This window comes from Aythya marila (genome assembly GCF_965140915.1).
Source record: "Aythya marila genome assembly, chromosome: 2".
Lineage (NCBI taxonomy): Eukaryota > Metazoa > Chordata > Aves > Anseriformes > Anatidae > Aythya > Aythya marila.
Genome location: NC_139043.1, coordinates 138,497,107 through 138,518,385, shown reverse-complemented (window position 1 = coordinate 138,518,385; position 21,279 = coordinate 138,497,107). Strand labels below are relative to the sequence as shown.

At 36.5% G+C, this 21,279-nt stretch overlaps 1 protein-coding gene across 6 annotated transcripts in view; it reads left to right on the top strand.

Annotated features, from left to right (window-relative positions):
• RSPO2 (R-spondin 2) overlaps positions 1-21,279 on the top strand; it is a 113,364-nt gene that overhangs the window by 43,219 nt on the left and 48,866 nt on the right. For 5 of the 6 annotated variants that reach the window (XM_082752769.1, XM_082752768.1, XM_082752771.1 and 2 more), the window contains one exon: positions 10,828-11,016. In XM_082752769.1, coding sequence (XP_082608895.1) covers positions 10,828-11,016 — 189 coding nt within the window. The remainder of the gene's footprint in view (positions 1-10,827; positions 11,017-21,279) is intronic. The other variant, XM_082752773.1, reaches the window with a different exon arrangement.

Here is a 21,279-nt window from a genome sequence, read left to right as displayed (position 1 = left end):
TTCTAGATATGAAAAGGTTTGACAAAATGAATTTATTTAAATGCCTGGGACTATATTCCAATAGGATTTGTGGACCAGATGTTGATCTGCAGCAGCAACATGCTGGATGAAGTTTGATGATGAGTGTGCTGTCAGATAGTGGCACTCATATGTAGATGGGGAAAAAGCATTCCTCTACAATTTTGTAATTAAGAAATAGGCTGTGACAGCCTGTGCATTTTTAGATGATTATAGCATGGGAACTTGAAATGGAAAGCTCTGGAACTGGTGACCAAATGAGTTTTAATCACCTGAGAGGTGGAAAAACAATGCTTTGTGGTCTCACTGCCGAGATCACCCTACCAGCAAGCATGGTGTTATAAGGAAAGTAAAAAAGTGTTTTTTTGTTTATCTTTGCAGTGTCTGCATTAACACAGTAAATAAACACAGTGTTTCCAAGGTATAGTAAGTCTCTGAAATCAGTATAACTATTTGTTCATAGTTATACTATCAGTATACGCATTAGAACTACCAGCATTTGAGCATCTGCTCATGCTTCCAAATGAGATTTCCAATGGAAAACAGGTAAACTTCCCACTCAAAATGAACTGGGGAACACAGGGGCTATGAGCAATGAGCAATCATTCCCAACACCCTCTTCCTGCATATAAGTCCTACAAGGAACTCCTGGGCCTCATCCATAGGTGAGATAGAGCAGATATAAGTTAAAAAGATAAAGGTGAAAGTGGATGCTTTAGCTGAGGAATATGAATTTTATAAGTCTGTTCAGGAGGAGCAACTTTCAAGGGAGACCTTATTGCTCTCAGGGGAGACTATTGCTCTCTACAATTACCTGAAAGGAAGCTGTGGGGAGCTGGGGGTCAGCCTCTTCTCACTAGTGATAGGACTAGATAGTGATAGGACTAGAGGGAATGGCCTCAACTTGCACCAGGAGAGGTTCAGGTTGGAAATGAGGAGACATGTCTTCTCAGAAAGAGCAGTCAGCCATTGGAACGGGTTGCCCAGGGAGGTGGTGTAGTTACTGTCCCTGAGGGTGTTCAAGGAAAGGTTGGATGTGGTGCTTAGGGACATGGTTTAGTGAGTAATATTGTTGGTAGGATTGGACCAGATGATCCTGAAGGTCTTTTCCAACCTTTATGATTCTATGATTCTAATTATTCTGTGCAGTCGTCTGCATGTTTGAATTGCTGGCCTTTGGGGAGCAACCATGAATCTCAGATGTGATATTTTTTGTCTTTTTAAGTACTGGCTTTGGAGGATTTCTGTGTTCTACTCTGTAGACCTGTAGAAAACTAAAGGAGTAATTAATGCAAAATCTAAATAAGATAAATTGGAAGGCAAGTTATCCTCCAAAAATGCTGAATGTTAAAAATCCTGTTAGCCTTTATGTTTAGGATTTCTGAGGCTAGTGTACATGAAGCTTCCAGCATTTAATCAAATTATCTGGGGTTTATAAAGTATCCCAAATCATAAAACTACTTGATGGAAGTTTATTTAAAGCTTATGTTATGGGTACTTTTACAGAGACTGAAGATGCCAGATAAGATAGGAAATTTTGAGATTGTAGTAAAGGAAAACTGCTCACAGCTGTGCAAACAGTACAGAGATGGGCATCTATTGGCCATATTTTGTTATTGCTGTTCAGGGTTCCTTTAAAAAAAAAAAAAAAGAAAGAAAGAAAAAAGAAAACCCAACATGATTCTAACAGCTCATAAGCAAATGAAACAGAGGGCATTTTGGAGGGGTTCTTGTGTGATAGGAACTGAAGCAGCCACTCAGTGTGATAATACTGAAGCTGCCACTTTACAAATCAACAACTTGAATGCATTAAATTAAATGGCTGGTCTGTTAGTTGATTTAATGCAATTTCTTACTATAACCGAAGTGTATTGGCCTATAAATTAAAACTCAGAAATGGGATTGGAAACAGGTACATGAAAGTAAATCATATATGACTTCTGAACACAAACATAGGTATTTTGGGTGGCAAGGCTTCAAGATAAATGACCTGTAAAAGTGGCATTTGTAAACTTGTGAACCAGTTGGTTGGTGAGGCTTTTTTTCCCCTCTCCTAGGCTGGCTGTGTCACTGCCCTTGTACATGAACATACAGGGAGGATTTTTTTGTTTGTTTGTTTTTATTTTTAGTTTATTTCATTTTATTTTACTTTGTTTTGTTTTGTTTCTGTATGCACTCTGGCTGTGACGCTTGAGCCTTTTTTTATCCCCAGTGTTTCAAATATTAGTGTTGTATTACTCTGCCAGTGACAACAGGATGACCTAGGATAAAACTGGTGAACCTGTGAACAGCAAACAGCAATAAAAGCTAATGTTTCCAAGGGCGTTTGAACAGGGAATGGGAAACTTTCCTCTCTGTATCTATTTCGATTCTAAATATTTAGGATGACAGGTGATAGTGACGTTTGTGACCTGCAACAGATGTTCCACAGTTCTGTGGTGTTTTTTTTTTTTTTTATTTTATTTTTTCCATCCTGTAGCCAGTAATGACTTCCTGTGCATAAAATGTAAATTTGGACAGCTCTGGATTTCTAGACTGGAAGGACAAGTATAGTCACTGGGGAATGCTGGGGAGATGGAGTAACTCTGAGCAACCAGGCTTAGGAAACAATGCTATTCCATTTTCAGGGAGAAAGGAACTGTCCCCTTAGGAACTAAATAGAAAGAAATTGTGGAGGAGGATTCATAACTGAAATAGAACCACGAAGCACCATTCAGTAGAGCTGAAGGCTCTACAGATGAAGGTGAGGATTGATAGGCCATAAGTAGCAGAAGTGGAATAGGGGAGTTAAATGTTTCCAACTGATGGCAGATATCCAGAAAGTAAATTGCAAGAGATGTCTGTAAAAGATCTAGATGGATGAATGATGTAAGATGGCTAACACATTTCTGTGATTGGTTAAGCTAAGAAAGAGCATCAGTAATGTTCTCAAACTATCTGAGCAACCAAGGCATCCTGAAACAAACATACCATATGTTGTCATTTTATTATTAAGTAGGCTTCTGAATTTGGTAGCAAGTATCCAGTGTTGATAGTGTCTATGGTTTCTAAGTATTGCAGAATATCTCAATGTATAGGCTATTCCTTAAGACCTGCCTGGGTGCTTGACAGCAATGGTATCTTATGTGTCTTTACAGTGATTATCCCTACCACAGTGGTAGGGAAAACAGTACAGAAATCTCTGGAAGTATTTGACCATGTAACAAAAGTGAAGTATTTTGATCTGGAAGTAGAATAAAAATGCACTATCTTTGAAATATAGGTAGTATAAAGAGAAAGCTTCTGAGGCAAGAATAATCAGAGAACATTGTATCGCTAACAAAGGAATGAGGATTACAAAGGAAAGGATTATGAATGTTAGCGGCTTAAATGTAAACTTATGATATTGAAATATAATTAAAACCTCTAAAGGAAGTCAAAAATGGTTTCATAATGCCATACAGATAAAATTGCTGACTTACGAGCTATTGCAATATGTGCTTGCAGCTCAGAAAGCCAATTGTATCCTGGGCCATATCAAAATAAGGATGGGCAAGACATCAAGGGAAATGATCCCCCACTATTTTATTCCACCCTTGAAAGACCTCAGTTGGAGTACTGCATTCAGCTCTGCAGCCCCAGCACAGGAGCAGGTCCAGAGGAGGGCCATGAAGGCATATCAGAGGGCTGGAACACCTCTCCTGCTAAGACAGTCTGAGAAAATTGGGGTTATTCAGCCTGGAGAAGGGAAGGCTGCAAGGAGACCTTATAGTGAGCTGCCAGTATCCAAAGGACACTGCAGGAAAGCTGTAGAGGTACTCTTTGTCAGGGGGTGTAGTGATAGAACATGGGGGAATGGTCTAAGTTAAAGATTTAGATTAGATATAAGGAAGAAATTCTTTACTATGATGCACTGGCACAGGTTGCCCAGAGAAGCTGTGAATACCCCATCCTTGGAAGTGTTCAAGACCAGGTTGGATGGAGGGTTGAGCAACCTGGTCTAGTGGGAGGTGTCCCTGCCCATGGCATCTTTAAGGTCCCTTCCAACCAAACCATTCTGTGATACTGTAAGCATAAATTTAAGGAGATTTGTACCATATTTATTGAAGTGAAATGCCACCCTACAGTTTGTCTTCAGAGGAAGAGTGGCATCCTGGGAAACACTCTGGGCTGTGGACAACTTGGAAGAGAGTGATCCCAGGTGTTTAAGGATCGGTGACCTGAAAATGATTAACGCTGGGTGATCTGCAGTGTTACTGCAAAATGCACTGGGGAACAAAATGTCTGCTTCCTATGCAGAGCAGTGTGGTACTTGTGAGCCAGTATTTTTGTGGTCAAAAGAAGTTACATAATACGTGAATGTTTCAAGCGAGTAATATCTAGGAATAGTAGAGAAGCTGTATCGCTTCTGTATTTGGCACTGGTACAATCACTTTTCCACTGCTGAGTTCTTTTTTGGTGTCCATAAGTCTGTTGATAAAATGGTAAGGGATTGATCAAAGGACTGGATACTTTGCCTTGCGGTGAGACATTCTGGAATCTTGCTCTGTTTATCTTGCCCATGAGAAGGCTAAGAGTTGACCTGATCAGAGTGTCTACATTGGGGAAAAAACATTGAAAAACTGTTAACAATCTGGCAGACAAAGATATAAAAAGGTCCAGTGGTTGTTATTTGAAGTTCAAAATTCCATTGCAGGTTTTCAACAGTGAGAGTGATTAGCCCCTATGATATCTTAACAAAGGTTGTGGTAGTTTCCTTGCCACTGAAAATTTTAAAATCAAGTCTGAGTGGTTTCTTAAATGATATGTTTTAGTAAAGCACAAGTTCTGTGGCTGCTTTGTACAGGGCAGTGAACTAATTGATCACAAAAGTCCCCTTTGACCTTGAATATCATAATTCTCTTAAATTAAGACAATGAATGACTAGAGTTAACTAGTCATTTTTTTTCTTTTTTTTTTTTTTTTTTTTTTTTTCCTGAAGTTTTCTATCCAAAACTTACTTCCCCCCCCCAGCTCTAATGAAAAATATGTTGTTCTCTTGGCCAGCCAAGAAAATTATTAACCAATAAGTTAATAACCTATTAGATAGTTTTTAACTATAGTATATAATATTGGTGCACCTATATGGCTGTAATCATTGTTCCATTCTGAAGTCATATGCCAAGCAAGAGTGTATTCTTGTTTATTTGCTTGCACTGCAGATATATGTATAGTATGATATATGCTATCTTTATAGCATTAACTGAATTCTGAATCTATTCTTTCTACTTTAAATGCAGCTAGTAATGGTGTTTTAGTTGCTTTGCTCCTCCAAGTACCATGTGCACACCTCATGTTTGCAATGATAAATGTCTCAGAGGCATTTCTGCTAGATTTGAGCTAAACTCCGATTATCAATGTTCATGTAGCTGCAATCCCAGTCAGGGCAAGAGTGTCATTAAGTGGGCTGTTGTACCAATAACCCCAGTTTCTGGCTTCAGAGAATTCAAAAGGCCAAAACTAAACAGGTAAGTAGTGACACAATGAACAGGCATTGAGTGATTTTAAGATCACAATGAGCAAGCTATTCTGACCCTTTAAAGAAATGATGTTAAAGTAATGATGTTTTCTAGCACCTGTTCACTCTGCCAGGTCCTCGTCTTTCTTTGATTGGTTTTGTATCCATTTGTCCATTTCAACTTGGTTTTTACGGGCATGTTCTTGGGGTGAAGTGGAGCACTAGGTTTTGAAGAGATTTGTGACAGCTAGGAAGTGGGTATACAAGAAAGGCTCAAATTAGTAGCAGTTATTGTGGTGTGGGCTGCAAGACATTAAAATCCATAGGAATGCTGTTAGTTCTCTTGCTCACAGAGCAACTTGTATTATTGTGGGGAACAGACTAGACTCATTTTGTACTGTTGGTTCTCTTGTGATTTCAAATAGTCATAACAATTCACTTTAAGCCATATTGCTGAAGTGGTTTTAATACATTTGATCCAGACAAGAGTTAAAGTAATTAGCTGACATTTGATTTTACTTGATATGGATCCAAACCATGAAACTTTGAACACTCTTAGAGTTCAGAAGTGTTTCATTCAGTGTTTGGGTATTAGTCTGTGTTCTCAAGTAACCTTTTCTAATGGTGTATTTAATCCCAGATTTAAAATAAAAAAGCAACACAGGGAATCAAGTCTGTAAATGCTTTTTATTTAAATACAGAGGATGCCCTATAATGTAGCTGTAGAAGCAGCAAGCAGAAGAAATAGAAAACACACTATCTATATAAAGGTGTGTGTTTGTGTTTATGTGCAGTGTTCACACCCAGATACATACCTGTGTGGCTGTACAAAACGTTGCTTCTGCTGCAAGGAGCTCACAAAGTTAACAGACAGCCAGAGCAATCATGTGCTTTGAGACCAAGAGGATGGTGCTAAGTTAGAGCATGTGTGCATTTTTGGTTTTATGATGTGACGACAGCAGCGTTCTGACACTGGTTAACATTTGTGGGCCTTGTGGAAGGAGTGAGTTTTCATGAGGGATTTGGATGGAGAAAATCTGCCTGCCTGGCACACAGAGTCAAGGAGGGTGTTCCAGGCAGAGCTGAAATCAAGATGTGAGAACTGAGTATGATGTTTTACATTGCATATGATGCAACTGGTAACTTGGAATGTGATTGACCAAGTTTTATAAGCTTGTTATTTTTTTTTTCTTGCAGTCTAATAGAGAAGGGAAAAAAAAAGTTATGAAGAAATTCAAAAGGAAGTGTATAGATGTTCCTGCTGAACACAGAGGCATTCACTTCCTCATTCAAGGAGCAATTCTATGAGAACTGAAAAAGCTATATACAATAAGAATATATTGTATTTGTTGTGTTAAAGCAAGATGTAAAGGGAAAACTTTCTGAGGGGTTGAGGGTTTTGTAGAATTTCATTATAGCCTGTGAGTATAGTTAAGTTGATATCTTCAAGATGGCATGCTTATGTGATGCTGAAAAAATTGCTGGAGCATTTGATTTGTTAAAGCATGTGTTCAGTATCCAAGTAATTTAGCAGTAGAACATGTCATGATTTTTCCTGCTATGGGACAAGTTGAACTGACAAAAAGGTTGCAGAAGAAGCCAGTATGCTTGCCATGAAGCTCTGCAAGAATATAAGCAGCAACAAAGTAGAAGAAAGCTGTTTCTGTGACACACACTTTACAATAACTTACTGTATGCAAAATACTTTGAAATTGTTCAGTTTGTTGCCTAAACAGCACATTCAGAAGTTTTCAGATTCTGTCATAAAGTCTACACTCTTTATTATAGCATACAAATCTTGTTCTCTCCCCATATTTTCTCCCCTTATCATTGTATAACTCTTCACTATTTTATTTTTTTTTTTTTTTTTTGGGGGGGGGGGGGCTAGTGTGGTAAAGAAAAGAGAAAATTATCTGATGTATTTTTAGTGTTTTTTTGTTTGTTTGTTTGTTTTGTTTTGTTTTGTTTGTTTGTTTTTTATATAACTTAGAAACAAGAGAGCAAGAGGAAAAGTCATCACTATGTGACGACTGTTATCCAAAATCAGTGTTATCTGTTATCCAAAATCAGTGTGTCTAATAATCAGACATTTAAGTAGTAATACATGTGCCTCATCTATAACAACTAGCACGTGAGGATTTCAGAGCAGTTTGCTAGTTTTAATACTGAACCTCATAACATTTGTATCAGAGGAAAAACTACAGGCAGAGAAATTTTCAAATTTGTTAAGGTAAAGAACAGGCTAGATGTGACAATTTGGGGAACCTAAATATGAGATAAAATTTGGGGATAATTATGCACAACTTACAAAATAGCTGTTACTGAACCTTATCATATCCTGTGTTGTTGACCTGAAGTTGTGAAAGATTTACCCTTCATCTCCTAAACAAATAGTAACACAAAGTAATGGATGATCATTTTTATGCTATTAGCTCCATTTCATGTGAGAATATGCCTGAACATCTCTGAAGCCCAAGTAAGTCAGCATAATTAAATTTGTCTGCAGAACAAAGGGTGAACACCAAAAGCATTTTACCAGAAATAGAGAAAGAAAAAAAAAAGAAAAAAAAAAAAGGAGAATAACATGTGGACAGTCATAGATAAAGGAAAGGTGGACAGTAGAGTCAAACAGAGACATGTTTTGTAGCCAAGAAGTCTGAATTTTGTCAGGGGTCAGTGAGGGAAGGGGATAAGACCAACATGGACATTACAAATACATCTGCTCCAGACTGTAATCCCTGCTCCCCAAACCACACTCTTGAGAATAGTAGCCTTTAGCTATGTCCATGCTGTTTAACATTTGGCCTTATATTTCTTCTTGGCCCCAGATGGTTGTGCTAAGTCAAATCATAAAAAAACAGCTTATATGTTCAGCTTCTGAAATAATGCAAGGATCATACTTTGTGTTTAGATAGTGTTTTTTTATGACAGGTCTTGCTTATTGGGTGGTGAGTCTACGGGGCACCCCTAATGAAAGTTGTACCGCTGGTGTATGGGGGGACGCCTGCACAAAACTGCTAGAAAAGGGTGTGAGGACTGCAGGCATCATGCTGCCTACTTGGTGGATTCCCCAGAGCAGACTTCCCAGAGGTATGTGTGGCTTATGTTGTGGAAAGAGTTAGCTTACTCCAAAAGAGAGCATAGGGATAGAGTGACAGTTGCAGAAGGCGGACATGCAAGGCTGAAACCTGGAGTGAAGTGGGGGAGCTGGCTTCTTTGATGACAATATTGTGCAGCTGCTCAAGAGGGACAGAGAGGAAAAACATCCTTGATTTGTGGTAGAAACAACATGCTGGATATGAGATCCTGACTTCTGGTGTTTCAAACTCCAAAAATTTCTGAGTAATGAATTAATTGAAGTATCTTGCAGATTTACTTTTGCTTTGTTCTTTTCAATTCCTTTGTTAAAGTACAGGTTTCTGTGAGGAACCTTGAGCAAGCTGAGGTACAGATTTGCTGAGAGTCAGATGCAAGGAGACTAAAAGGGGACCCAGAGGTCTACAGGATTGCCCACCACGTGTTAAGCAACAATTGCTTTGGAGTACATGGTCACATACTAATTGATGTGGTTACAGAAAGGCAGTCCCTGCTGACAGTGAGATGAGGGATGCTTTCAGGCCTAGCTCATCTGTTTGTTTCCCTTCTCGTATGTCTTTGAAGAATGAGAGTATTTGCGAGATGAATGATAGGAAAAGTTAAATCAGAGGTCTTGTGGACAACAGGATGTGTGCAATGTTCAGGTATTTAAGGCAGTTGGTCTTGTAGGATGTGTCATTGCAAAGGGCTTAAGATAGCTGAGGAGTAGCAGTATGTGTACCATAGAGGATAAGGGTTCGATTCCCATCAAGAGAATATCAGAACATGAGCCTAGTGCCAGAGGACTCCAACATTCAGAAAGTGTCCCACTGGCCGAGCCGTTTCATGCCAGATTGCTTGGTTCCTTGTCCTGCCTGCCACCCACCAGGAGTGTTTTGTATAAGATAGAAACTGACTGCTGTCGTACTGAACTTGGAGAGGCATAGTGGGGGGCACGGAGCAGTGAGGGAGTGAGAATGTGGTGTGCAGATGTGCGAAGGTGAGAGTAAAGCTTATCAGCTACTGGTTCCAGAGGGTGGTGGGCTTTTTCTTTTCTTCTTTTCCCAGCTCTGCTGGTGAAGTCAGACATTGAACAACCATTTTTATACTTCTATATATAATAATATTACTGGAGTACTATGTTAGGGTGTGGATACTTTTAAATACTTTAAAATATAGCAATTAAACATACTCCTGCTTTTGTCCAGCTGCTGTCAGAGTGGCCTCTATTAAAAAGATGACGACGCCTCAAAGATGCTTTCCTTCTGTTGCATAATCTCTCTCTCTCTCTCTCTTTTTCTCTCTCTTTCTCTCTCTTCTTTCTCTCTCCTTTCACAGTAAACCAGGTTCAAACTGGCAAATTTCTGTGAGGTCCTGTGGCCAATTTAATATTTAAAAAGTCCTATTAAGTTATTCTGGTTTCAGGAACATCTTGAGCCATCGTTCCTCTGCTAACCTGCTGTGCTGACTCAGCGCCTCAGAACAAGTTGAGTGCACATGGGGGCAGGGGCGTGTTCTGTGACTCTGGAGAAAGACAGGGTACTAAAGATGCTGTTAGGATTTGTGTTGCAGTATCACTCAAGTCATAAAAACAAACAATAAAACAATTTATATGAAGACATAATAGCTGTTGACATAAAATGATAATTGTATCTAGATGTAGCATCATGTCTGTGCATTTTTTTTTTTTGACCCATTTTGTCTAGAAACTTGTAGATAGCTGCACTAAGACCCTCAACAGATATGGGATGTGCATTGCTAGTGTTGTACCTGTTCTGCAGAGGGTTTGCTGCTTAAGTTTGCAACTCAATGTTGCTCTCTGTTCAGGAGCAAGAAATTGCTGTGGTTTCGGTGCTGTATTTCAATGGAAATATCATTCCAGGTGCATAGATCAGGGTGCTGATATTCTTATATTTTGCTGATAGTTTGTGCTAATATGCTCAGGTTCAAACTAGAATTCAGCATATGAATTTTATTTGTGTTGTAATTGTGAATTTTGTATAGCTGGGTCTTCACTTGCTTGTAGCTTTATTTAAAAAGTAAGCTCATTAAATTGCCCTACATACTAGTGTAAAATACAGAGATTACATTTCTTTTTATTCACTTGCCAGTGCAGGTGTGTAGCAGCGAGTGTAACCTTTCTTTTAAAACTACTTGTAATCATGCAGTAGATAACTAACACTTTACAGGAAAGAGGACCTCCAGCCAAAATAATTTCTAGATGATCTTAAAGTGTAATTTTTTTTCTTATTTTGCAGCTAGCTATGGACCAAATCCAATTTGCAAAGGCTGTTTATCTTGTTCAAAGGATAATGGGTGCATCAGATGCCAACATAAGTTATTCTTCTTCCTACGAAGAGAAGGAATGAGACAATATGGTGAATGCTTGCATTCCTGCCCATCGGGGTACTATGGGCTCCGAACGCCTGATATGAACAGATGTTCAAGTGAGTTGTTTTTTTGTTGTTGTTGTTTGTTTGTTTTGAAAGTTTACATTCACTTTTTATAGGAAGGCCATAATTCACACTCGTTTTTAAAATTATATGTTGTGGAACGTAATGATGTTTTTACAGATGTCTTAAGAGCATCATAAAACTTCTTTCTTAGGAATGTCCTGGCTCACGTCAAGATTTGTAACATTCAGTAAATTAAATTGTTTATGTATTAACCAGTTTTTGTTGTTGTTGTTTTTATTTTAGTTATAGAGAAATTTATGAAAGAATGATGATTTAAGCAGATATTTTTGGTTTTAACAAAAAAACAATTCCTGTTACAGGAAAATAAAAAAGAGTAAGCATTAATTTAATAATGGCTCATGTAGGAACTAGCCTAGTTTATGCACTGAGATATGGGTGGGCTTCCCTTCATGCTATTTGTTCCCACACAAATTTCAGGTGACCAGACACCTCACACCAGACATGTTTTAATATGTAAGTGTTGCTATTTTAATAAAACAGATGTACTATTAAAAACAAACAAACAACCTTTCACTTTTAGCACTGCATTTTATTTGGAAATTTACAACCTGCTAATGTGCAACAAGATTCCTTGTTTGCATGTTTGTGCCTAGCAGCACAACTGTTAAAACCAATGAGTGCTCTGGTATATCTACACATTATTTCACCACTATCTGGCAGTTGTGCCTATTTGTATCGATTTTTCCATATGCTCATATGTGGACAATTACCCATATGGATTATTAATCATTGCTACTACCTCTTATTCATATTTTTTTTTCATGTGTAATAGTCAAACCAGAATTAGGTCACCAAACCTAAGAACCTGAAGTGAAAAACAGCTTTTCTCTGCTTCCTGAAATAATCAAAAGTTCGTTAAATGTATGGCACTCTCCCCCTCAGTCCTGCAGCATGTCACTGGGATGCACTGTGTTGTGAGAAAGTGGGTGCTGTCCTTCAGATCACACATAATCTTGACAGCCTTATGAGGTCATTCTGTGGCACTTTTGGCTAGAACATGAACATTAACTGCAGTGCTTTGGCCACGTTCCAGCCCACGTAATGACATCCCGCCTGTTTCTCTAAGTTCCCTGCGCGGGCTTGGTGGATATGGTGTCCTTCGCTTTGTGTTAGGTAACATTGCTGAGTGCTGCCTAATCTGTACCAGGTGGCTAGTTTTTTGATGAAAAATTAAATGAGACTAGTATGTAGTTTATATATCCCTTCTGTAAAGCAATTTAGGATTTTGGCCTTCATTTTCATAACACAGTTGTGAATTCAGCAACTTGTCCACCTTCTTCCTTTCAAAACTGGGCTGTAAAAATGCCTTTGAATATTTTACAGTTTTGGGAAATAGATTAATAGGTAGCCTATACTTTGTTTGTGAGATAGGAAAAATTATGGTCTTTACTGGTAGTTGTTCCTTGCATTCATTTTTTTTTTTTTTTTTAAGTTATTTGCAGAAGGTGGATTGTGAATTCAATACAACTTTTTTACATTTTTACCACTTACAGAAAGTGGCCTTTTTTCCCTGAATTACAGGATTGGTTTTGAAAAGCACAAATGAGGTTGTGTCCAATCCATACTGGCATGTGTTGAGTGCTGCATATTTAACTCACCCTCATGCCTTTGACAGTCTCCCCCTCTGAGAATAATTATGCAGTTGCATTTACAGACCAGTTTTGGTTCCCCTCCAATGATTTTTGACCTGTATATTTTTGTTTTGGTGTAATCGCCAACTGGTGTATTTATAAATCATACCCACATTTTTGCTCTTGGTTTGGTGATCTTGCACGGCACACACACGGCATTGTTGAAACACAGACATTTTGTGGATTCAAACAGACTTAAATAAACATTCTTAAAAAGTAGAATAGGTTTCTTCCTACTTGATGTTAGATAGTTTTAGGTACGGCTAGTTACAGCCTATTGCTCAGATAGTATTATCTCAGCTAAAAATAATAAAAATTCTGGCAATGTTAAAATCCGTCTGGGAGTTACAGGGCTTAAATTACATAAGCTGAAATGATTTCTGCCCTATTAATGTCTTTACAGGCACAAAAGCTGTTTAACATTTTATTACTGGAACATTTGCCCATTTTTGTTAGAGAAGCTATAGAACATTTTTTTTTTATGGAAAATGTTGACATGATTTTAAAAGCCAAGCATAGTTAGTGCCAAATGTAACACAATAAATACTACAGCCAAGTGCAACGGCTCCAAAAATTACGGAAATTTTGAATTTCAAGGCTAATTTTCTTTTCTACATGTAAGCAGTATGTGTCTCTTGAATTTGCTAAATGGTTCTAGACTGTTTTTCTAGTAACAGTGAATCATGTAATTTTTAAACTACTTGTCCCTAGAAGTCGATGTAGTGTTTCCTTCTGGAGTTGATTTTCATCTTGAACACTGAAGTATAAGAATGCAGTACATTTGGACACCAAATTGGAAAGTGTTGTGTCTTTTCTGTAAAAGCATGCCCAAGAGATGAGCTACAGTTTGTTAGTTTTCCAATAAATTTTAATAATTAATAACTTTGAATTATACTCTTCCAACAAGAATTAAAAATATTCCAAGGAAGAAGAAGAAAACACAAAAAATGGAATGAAATCTGTCACCTCAGTGTTGGTTTAACGTTGGTCTGATTAATGTATTGAGCCTATCTTGAATGTTTCAACCTAGTCAGTATCCATTGTAATCTTTTTGGGGGAAGACATACTTACAACTTAGAAATTATACCTCCCTTCAGATTTGTCTGGCTACTCCATTTCTTTATGTCCACTTTCTTTCTCAATGCTAAATTTGTTATTACCTCTTCCATGTGCCTTAAGTAAAATAAACAGAAGCTTTTAAACAAATAATTTATTTATTAAACACATGAAATATAAAGAAATATGATATTTTTTTCAAACTTTGTTACAAAATTGTAAGGCATCATTGACATATGATAGCTTTATTATTCCTTGTGTAGTACTGCAGAGTATATGAAGCTCTAAGATGATTGTAGTCAGTACAATTCATACCAGTCTGTCAAGGGTTCAAAACAAGGAAACACAATTTGTCTTAAATAAAATCATTTTATTCTGACTTTTTAGCAACCATTTTCATGACTTTCTCTTATAAAGAAAAAACAGTATTTGAAATAAAATAAATAAATATCAAAATTTGGGATTTTGAAAGTCAAATCGTATGGCCAGATATTAACTTTTAACTATCATTATGTTATAGACATTTTCTTTTTTTTCCTCTCTTTTATTTCATCTCTTCTACTCTCTTTTCCTCCTTCAAGTGCTTCTTGGTAAAGATTTGGTCATATTCTTAATTTTTTGATTTTTGGCCAATTTTTGTATTCTGACAGAAGACCTCCCATTCAGCTGCCAACAAAAAAATCTTAATAGTGTTTTGAATTAAGATTTCTTAAATCTGTAGTGAATAGATTTAATAAAATTTAACTTATTTATTAATATATATTAATAAATTATTTATTAATATAATAATATTATATATAATACATAATATAATTTTATATTAGATATAAATATAATTATTATATAATTATTATATTAATTATATTATAATAATTAATATAATAATTATTATATAATTATATAATATTATATATAAATATAATTATTATAATTATTAATATATATTAATAAATATATATTTGTAAAATATGAGTTGAAAACACTATTGTTTGGCATTTGTTTAAAGATCTCAATAATATAACAGAAATGTATTGTTAAGTTTTTATTAAGTGAATTAAAAAAAGAAATCCTTGTTATAGTATTTTATAAGTAGCATTGATCTCTTTAAAATCATGGACCTGTGGTAAACTTTAGGAACCATTACTGTCAAGTGGCTATGTAACATTCTCTAGAATTTATGTTCAGCTCCTGCTGAAATTGTAGGTTAGAAATGTCTATTTTTATAATAATAAATAGTAAAACAAAACAACCCCCCCTCCTGCACTCCTACTAAGGCTACTTTTGTTTGGGATTTTAAATAGCTTCCATGTAGTTTGAACCTCTTTTTCTTATGAATTTCCCCCTCTCCTTACTGTCTCCTCAGTGACCTTTCTGAAAGCCAGTTGATGTTTTGGTCTCTTTTTTCCATTGGTCATTCAACTCTACAGGAGCTGCTCACAGCATAGCTTACTTCAGCTCTGGCCACGTGTCTCCTACTCTTAGTAGTATTAACAGTCTTTGTCCCTCATGTGCCTTTGTCTTCTGTCTTCCAGGTGAATTATGAAATGCATGGGTTTTTGAAATGTTTCCTAGTTCAGGGAATTCTGCAGGGGATTAGTGTAAAAGTTGGTGCTGGTCAACGGATGAGGCACTGGCACAGGTTGCCCAGAGAAGCTGTGGATGCCCCATCCCTTGAAGTGTTCAAGGCCAGGTTAGATAGGGCTTTGGGCAACCTGGTCTGGTGGGAGGTGTCCCTGCCCATGGCAGGGGGGCTGGAACTAGGTGGTCTTTAATGTCCTTTCCAAACCAAACCATTGTATGCCTCTAAGATGCAATGTCAGGATGGCAGCATGAAGTTAAGAGTGGAGCACCAATGGTGTTTACTGAGAAGCAGAAAAATGAGAGAGGGAGTTGCCGAATTGTATTCTTCAGCTTGATTTCCAAAGGCATTATAGTTTCTCTACAATTCAGCTTATTCTACATCATCTTAAATCAGGTGGTAGATTTACAATGGAAGGATAGTACTTGTTCTGGTAATGTTATGCTTTCTGTAACTATAGGATAAAATTAAGCTATTGTCAGATACATGTACTTCTTCTCTTCCTCTTCCTCTTCCTCTTCCTCTTCCTCTTCCTCTTCCTCTTCCTCTTCCTCTTCCTCTTCCTCTTCCTCTTCCTCTTCCTCTTTTTCTTCTCTTTTTTTCCAGTCATAGCAGACATATGTACCTAGGTCTAAATTTAATTCAGTATCTGAATTTATATTTTGAACTCCTGGGATTTTGATTCCTTCTCTAAAATATGAGTCTGTCAATTCTTATATGCTTATTTTAAAAGAAGAATTAGTATAAGTGGCTTATCAGGACTGTCAGGATGTCAAAACTGCTCAGGAAAATCTTTTAATATTACTGTATTTCATCTGCTTAAAATGTATCTCTAATTTGGGCATGATGTGTAATCCAGGCTTTTTCCCTCCAAACTTCTTTAATGTAGCATTCTATGCAGTTTTCTATAAATATTGAAAGCTTCATCCACCTCAGTTACATTTGTTTTTTGTGATATTCAGAATGAATATATGGATCAAAATAAATGAGACTGTAAAGTCTAAAACCAAATATTTTATTGCTGGCCAGCCAAGATAGGTTGCCCTGATCTTGACTGAAACATGGTTCACAGCTATTACTTAAAAAATAGAAATAATAATAATAAAAATCTGGTGTGTATGTAGAAACAGTTTAGAAGAAAATTATTTCTGAAGTGCCATGGGGTGCTAAAGCTCACTGAAAATTAAGTAAAAAGGGGCATTGGCTCCTAAGCTCATAACTAATCTATTCCTACTCTGTTTCAGTAAGCAACGTCTAAAATGTTTTAAATTTCTGTATTTGGATTCTTTTTTTTTTTTTTCTTTTTTTTTTTTTTTTTCCAATGGCTCTTTTGAGGGAGATGTGATTCTCTTTCTTTTTCTACTCTGGAAAACCAAAAAATTTGGTCCTTCAGTTCTGTAGGTTTCCTGGTCATTGAGGTCCTGGTCAGCTGTAGCTCATGGAATTATATTTCATTTTTGAGTATATTCTGTAGCTGTTCTAAAGCATGGAGGCACTTTAACATACTGCAATCTGCCTTTGTGCTGCATTGAAATGTCACTCACTCAAGTCCTTACTCTTCTCTCAGGTTAAATTAAGAGATTGCACAGTATCAATAGACTTTCCATTGGAGAAGGTATGTATCTTGTATGAATAAATAAATAAATAAATACATTTCAGAGCTCTATTGAAGGGATACATTTTTGTTTAATTTTGTTTTGCCTAAATACTGAAGATAGTTCAGCAGAGCACTCTAGTCTAATTTCAGCCCAGTGTAGCTTCACCAGACAAAGCAATGACTTCTTTTCCACCCTTTCCCCTGAGGGGTGAAGTCATGGTGCTGTGATTTTATAACCACTCCTGTGACAGTTTGTGACTACACATAGACTTTGTAGAAAGTTAGCATTTCTGACTGTTGGAGTACTGCTCTTCTTTAGTTCTCAATTTTTACTTTGTGAATACACATTTATCATGAAAGATTGTCTCTCTTCAGAGGGGTTAATATTGTTTTTGCCCATTAAGGTAGTTATAGTGGGCTGTGATCTATCTGTTGGTGTAAAAAAACTTGTAAGTTGAAAACTGCCCTTGCTGAAGCACTTAGGACTTTTGCCATGGATTTCAATGAGGTCAGAATGTTGAGCTTTTAGTGTTTACATACTGCTCTGGTGGGAAGTCTGGTGTAACATTTAAAAAAATGGCATCTGTTTAGAAATAGGCTGTGCTAATCAGACATACCACCAGATTTCTCTGGGGGTCCCTGAGTGCTTTTTGAATTCTAGATAGGTGAGGGTGGTACCAGAGGAAAATATATCACTTCCACATGGGGATGACTTTCATAGTTTTATGTCCACTTCTGTGACTATGACTGAAAATAGACTCATAGAAAAGTTAGCATTTCTAAGTTTTGGAATTCCACTTTTCTTTATCTCTTTAGTTTAGTTTATTGAAACTGTACCTAAAATAAAATAAAATAGTATTTTATACATTTGAAGTGGAAGAATGGAAGCAAGAATGTGACATTACTTTTAGTGCTAAGACAGAGACATTAGCCAGAAAATAGGTTGTGCTAGAAGAGATGAAGTATGAGTGTTATGAGAGTTCCTGACTGTGTAGTAGTAGTGGGTAGTAGGTCCAGTAGGATATAAGGAGACACAATGCCAAGCAGGAATAGAAGGTACTTGAGGTCTGATGGGAAGCAGACCCACTGCAAATCGAGTATCAGAGAAGGAAGCGGTAGGGATTCTAACATACAGGTGTCTTGCTGCTAGGTGAATGGGAGCAGCAGCACCAAAGCACCTCTTCTTCACTCTCAGGTTCTGAAAATGTACTGGGTCTGGCTGGGATGTTAACTTTCCCTGCAGCAGCCCATACACTGCTGTGCTCTGCACTTGTAGCTAGAACAGCAGTGGTATCACATCAGGGTTGTGTCTACTGCTGAGCAGTGCTGGCACAGCATTAGGACTCTCTCTAACCCTCCTAGGGGGTGGGCAAAAAAGTGAGAAGAGAAACATCACCAGGGCAGCTGACTTCAACCAACCAAAGGGCTATTCCATACCATGTGGTGTCACACTCAGCAACAAAAGGTGGAAACAGGAAGAAGAGGGGAGGGGTGGGCTCTCCTTGTGAAAATGTGACCCTGAACAGCAGCTGCATGTGTTGAGGCCCTGCTTCAAGGGCATGGTCAAGCATCGCTCATTTGTGGGAAGTAGAGAGTAATTTCTTTCCTCTGCACTTCCACATAGCCTTTATTTGTTTTGTTTGTTTGTTTGTTTTTTGTTTCACTTTCTCCCTCCCTTCCCCCCCCCCTTTTTTTCTCCTTTAGTTATATTGTTTAGTTAATAATAATCTTTCCTTAATAATTTTCCTTATTATTTCCCTTTAATTAAATTATCCTCATCTCAACCCGTGAGTTGTTCTTCACTTTACTTCTTCCCCTCCTCATCTAAGGAGGGGGAGTAAGAGAGCAGTTACGGTGTTTAGCTGCCTAGCACGGTAAAACCACCACAAACATTAGGTATCCTAGCTTCTTGTTGCCCTGCAAGTATGGTTGGCCTGCCAGAGGTGTGTGATTGCTCTTAAGGTTTCTTCTGCAAGCCTGAACTTATCAATTCATTCTCTCCTCAACACTAGCCTTATCTTTCCCCCAAAGCCTCTAAAACTCCACTTCTAGACTTCTCCTTGCAAATTCTAAAATCTACCAGTTATCCCCAACTTTTCAGAAGCATATACACATTTTTATGTTTATTTTTAGAGCAAAAATCAAAGCATTTCTGAAGAGTACTGGGGGTTTTGCATCATCTGTTTCTTTCTTTTACAGAACAACTTGTGTCTAAAATCTTAATAATGCTCAAGGTGTTTTTTTTTTTTTTTAAGTTTGTATTTTTTTTTTGTGGTGTTGTAAACTTCTAAGTAGTCTTTTAAGTGGAAAAAAAACACAAAACAGTATACTAGCAGTATCGTTTAGCTACTGGAACAGTACAGAAAATGAAATAAACTAGTGAAAAAGGCAATTAGATTTACAGCTAGCAAGTTAAATTCATCCTTTGGATGTCTTTTCCAGATTAAAAAATAATATCTCTTTTGTTCCAGTTTATTATAGTTGTCAGTAAACTGGCTAGTTAATTTAAAGTTATTGAGAAAAATAGTAAAGGTTTTGCTTCCCTTTTCCAGAGTTAGACATAAGATGCTAAGATCAAAAAATTAGAACAGTTGACAGCTATGGCAATCAGAAGAAAGCAATTCATTATAAACAGTATAAATATAATATAAATGAAATATAAATAAAAACAATTCACTATAAACAATATTTCCTTGTTTTCTTATTATGTTATTTTGTGTAAAGGATAAAGCCGTTTTGTAAAATGCTATTTTTTTAACTATTGAATATGATGTCAAACAGCTCTTTAGATTTCATACCAGATTACACATTATTTAAATGATAGAATACAAAAAAAAAAAAGGAATTTAGAATAGAGTTCTGTTAAGACTTACATTTAATAACATATATGTAGATAATGCTAGTAAACAAAAAGAAATACTAAGTTTAATACAGTTGTATTTAGTTGCATACCAATGTATCTTAATATTGATAATGAAGAATCAGTATTCTTTAAACGTTCAACTAAAAATAAGTATGCGTTCTTTCTCTGTCCATGTTGATAGCTTTAAAAGCAAAAGAGTTTTAAGAATTAACTTATTTTGATTTACTTGGCTTAGACACAGTTAAAATTATTTATTAATATCACATTGATTTAAAATATAAGTAATGTAAATTTGCCCCAAAAGCATTTAAACAATGTGATAAAATTAAGCTAGGCACCAAAAATAATCCACTTAAAAAATTTCTTGGTTTTATAACCACTCCTGTGACTGTGATTGAAAATAGACTCATAGAAAGTTTTGGAATACCACTTTTCTTTATCTCTTTAGTTTAGTTTATTGAATCTGTACTGAAAGAACTCCTTCAAGTCTTAGAGCTACACAAGCATCCTTCATGATTTGAAACATTACAAGTAGTACCCGGTAACCCCAAGCACCATGCTGGATCACTCTGGGGAATTAAAATTTTAGTGTCAGAAATCTTAAAGTATTCCTAATATATTTTTTAGTATTTTTTCCCTAAACTGCATCTGATACAGATTAAACAATAGGTATTTGATATTTGGAGTAATTTATCTTTATAGGAAAAAATTAAAAATAAGTTGCTTAGCTGGAAATCTCAGCCCACTCTTAACCCAGGAGTCCCTATTAATGTGTCCAAAATATAATTGTCATGATAAGGGCTATACTGCAATACAAAATAAAATTGACATAGAAGGCAAAGCAAAGGATATAAATAGGATGGAAATTTGAAATACGATCAAAGAACTAATAGGAGACTGATCCATTAGTTTAATGCTTGAATATAAGGTATTCATATATGTGTTATGTACCCCCAGTGTAAGGTGAGACAGGATTTCACCTGATCAGCATGTTTATATATTATCAGCAGGAAATGTTTTCCATTTAATCTCTCTTTGACTCAAGAGAGTTCAAATAGAATAAACTTTATATGTATTACTCCTCAACATAATTTGAAAGCAGTAGTTAAAACACTATTCCAAAAAAAAAAAAAACAAACAAACTACTTGCGTCATTTAGATATGAGGGAGGGTCACATGATGCTAATTTATCTTTTAATGTTCTGTTCTTCACCTCATCATTGGACTAAATGGTTTGGAAAAACCTTGATGTCTTTTCAAGCTGCCTTGTGTGTGTGGGCAAAAGGCTTTTTTTTTTTTTTTTTTTTTTTTTTTCTGAATATTTAAACACACTGAATGTTTGATTCAAGCATTGCAATTGATAAAATATTTGCAGTACATATTGAATATAACAAGCCAGATTTGCGGTTAACTACTTCAGTACACCCAGTACAGCAGAGCAGCTCGCCTTATTTTACCTTGCAGATGCATTAATCTAGGGAAGTGATTTTGCAGAATTATTGTATGG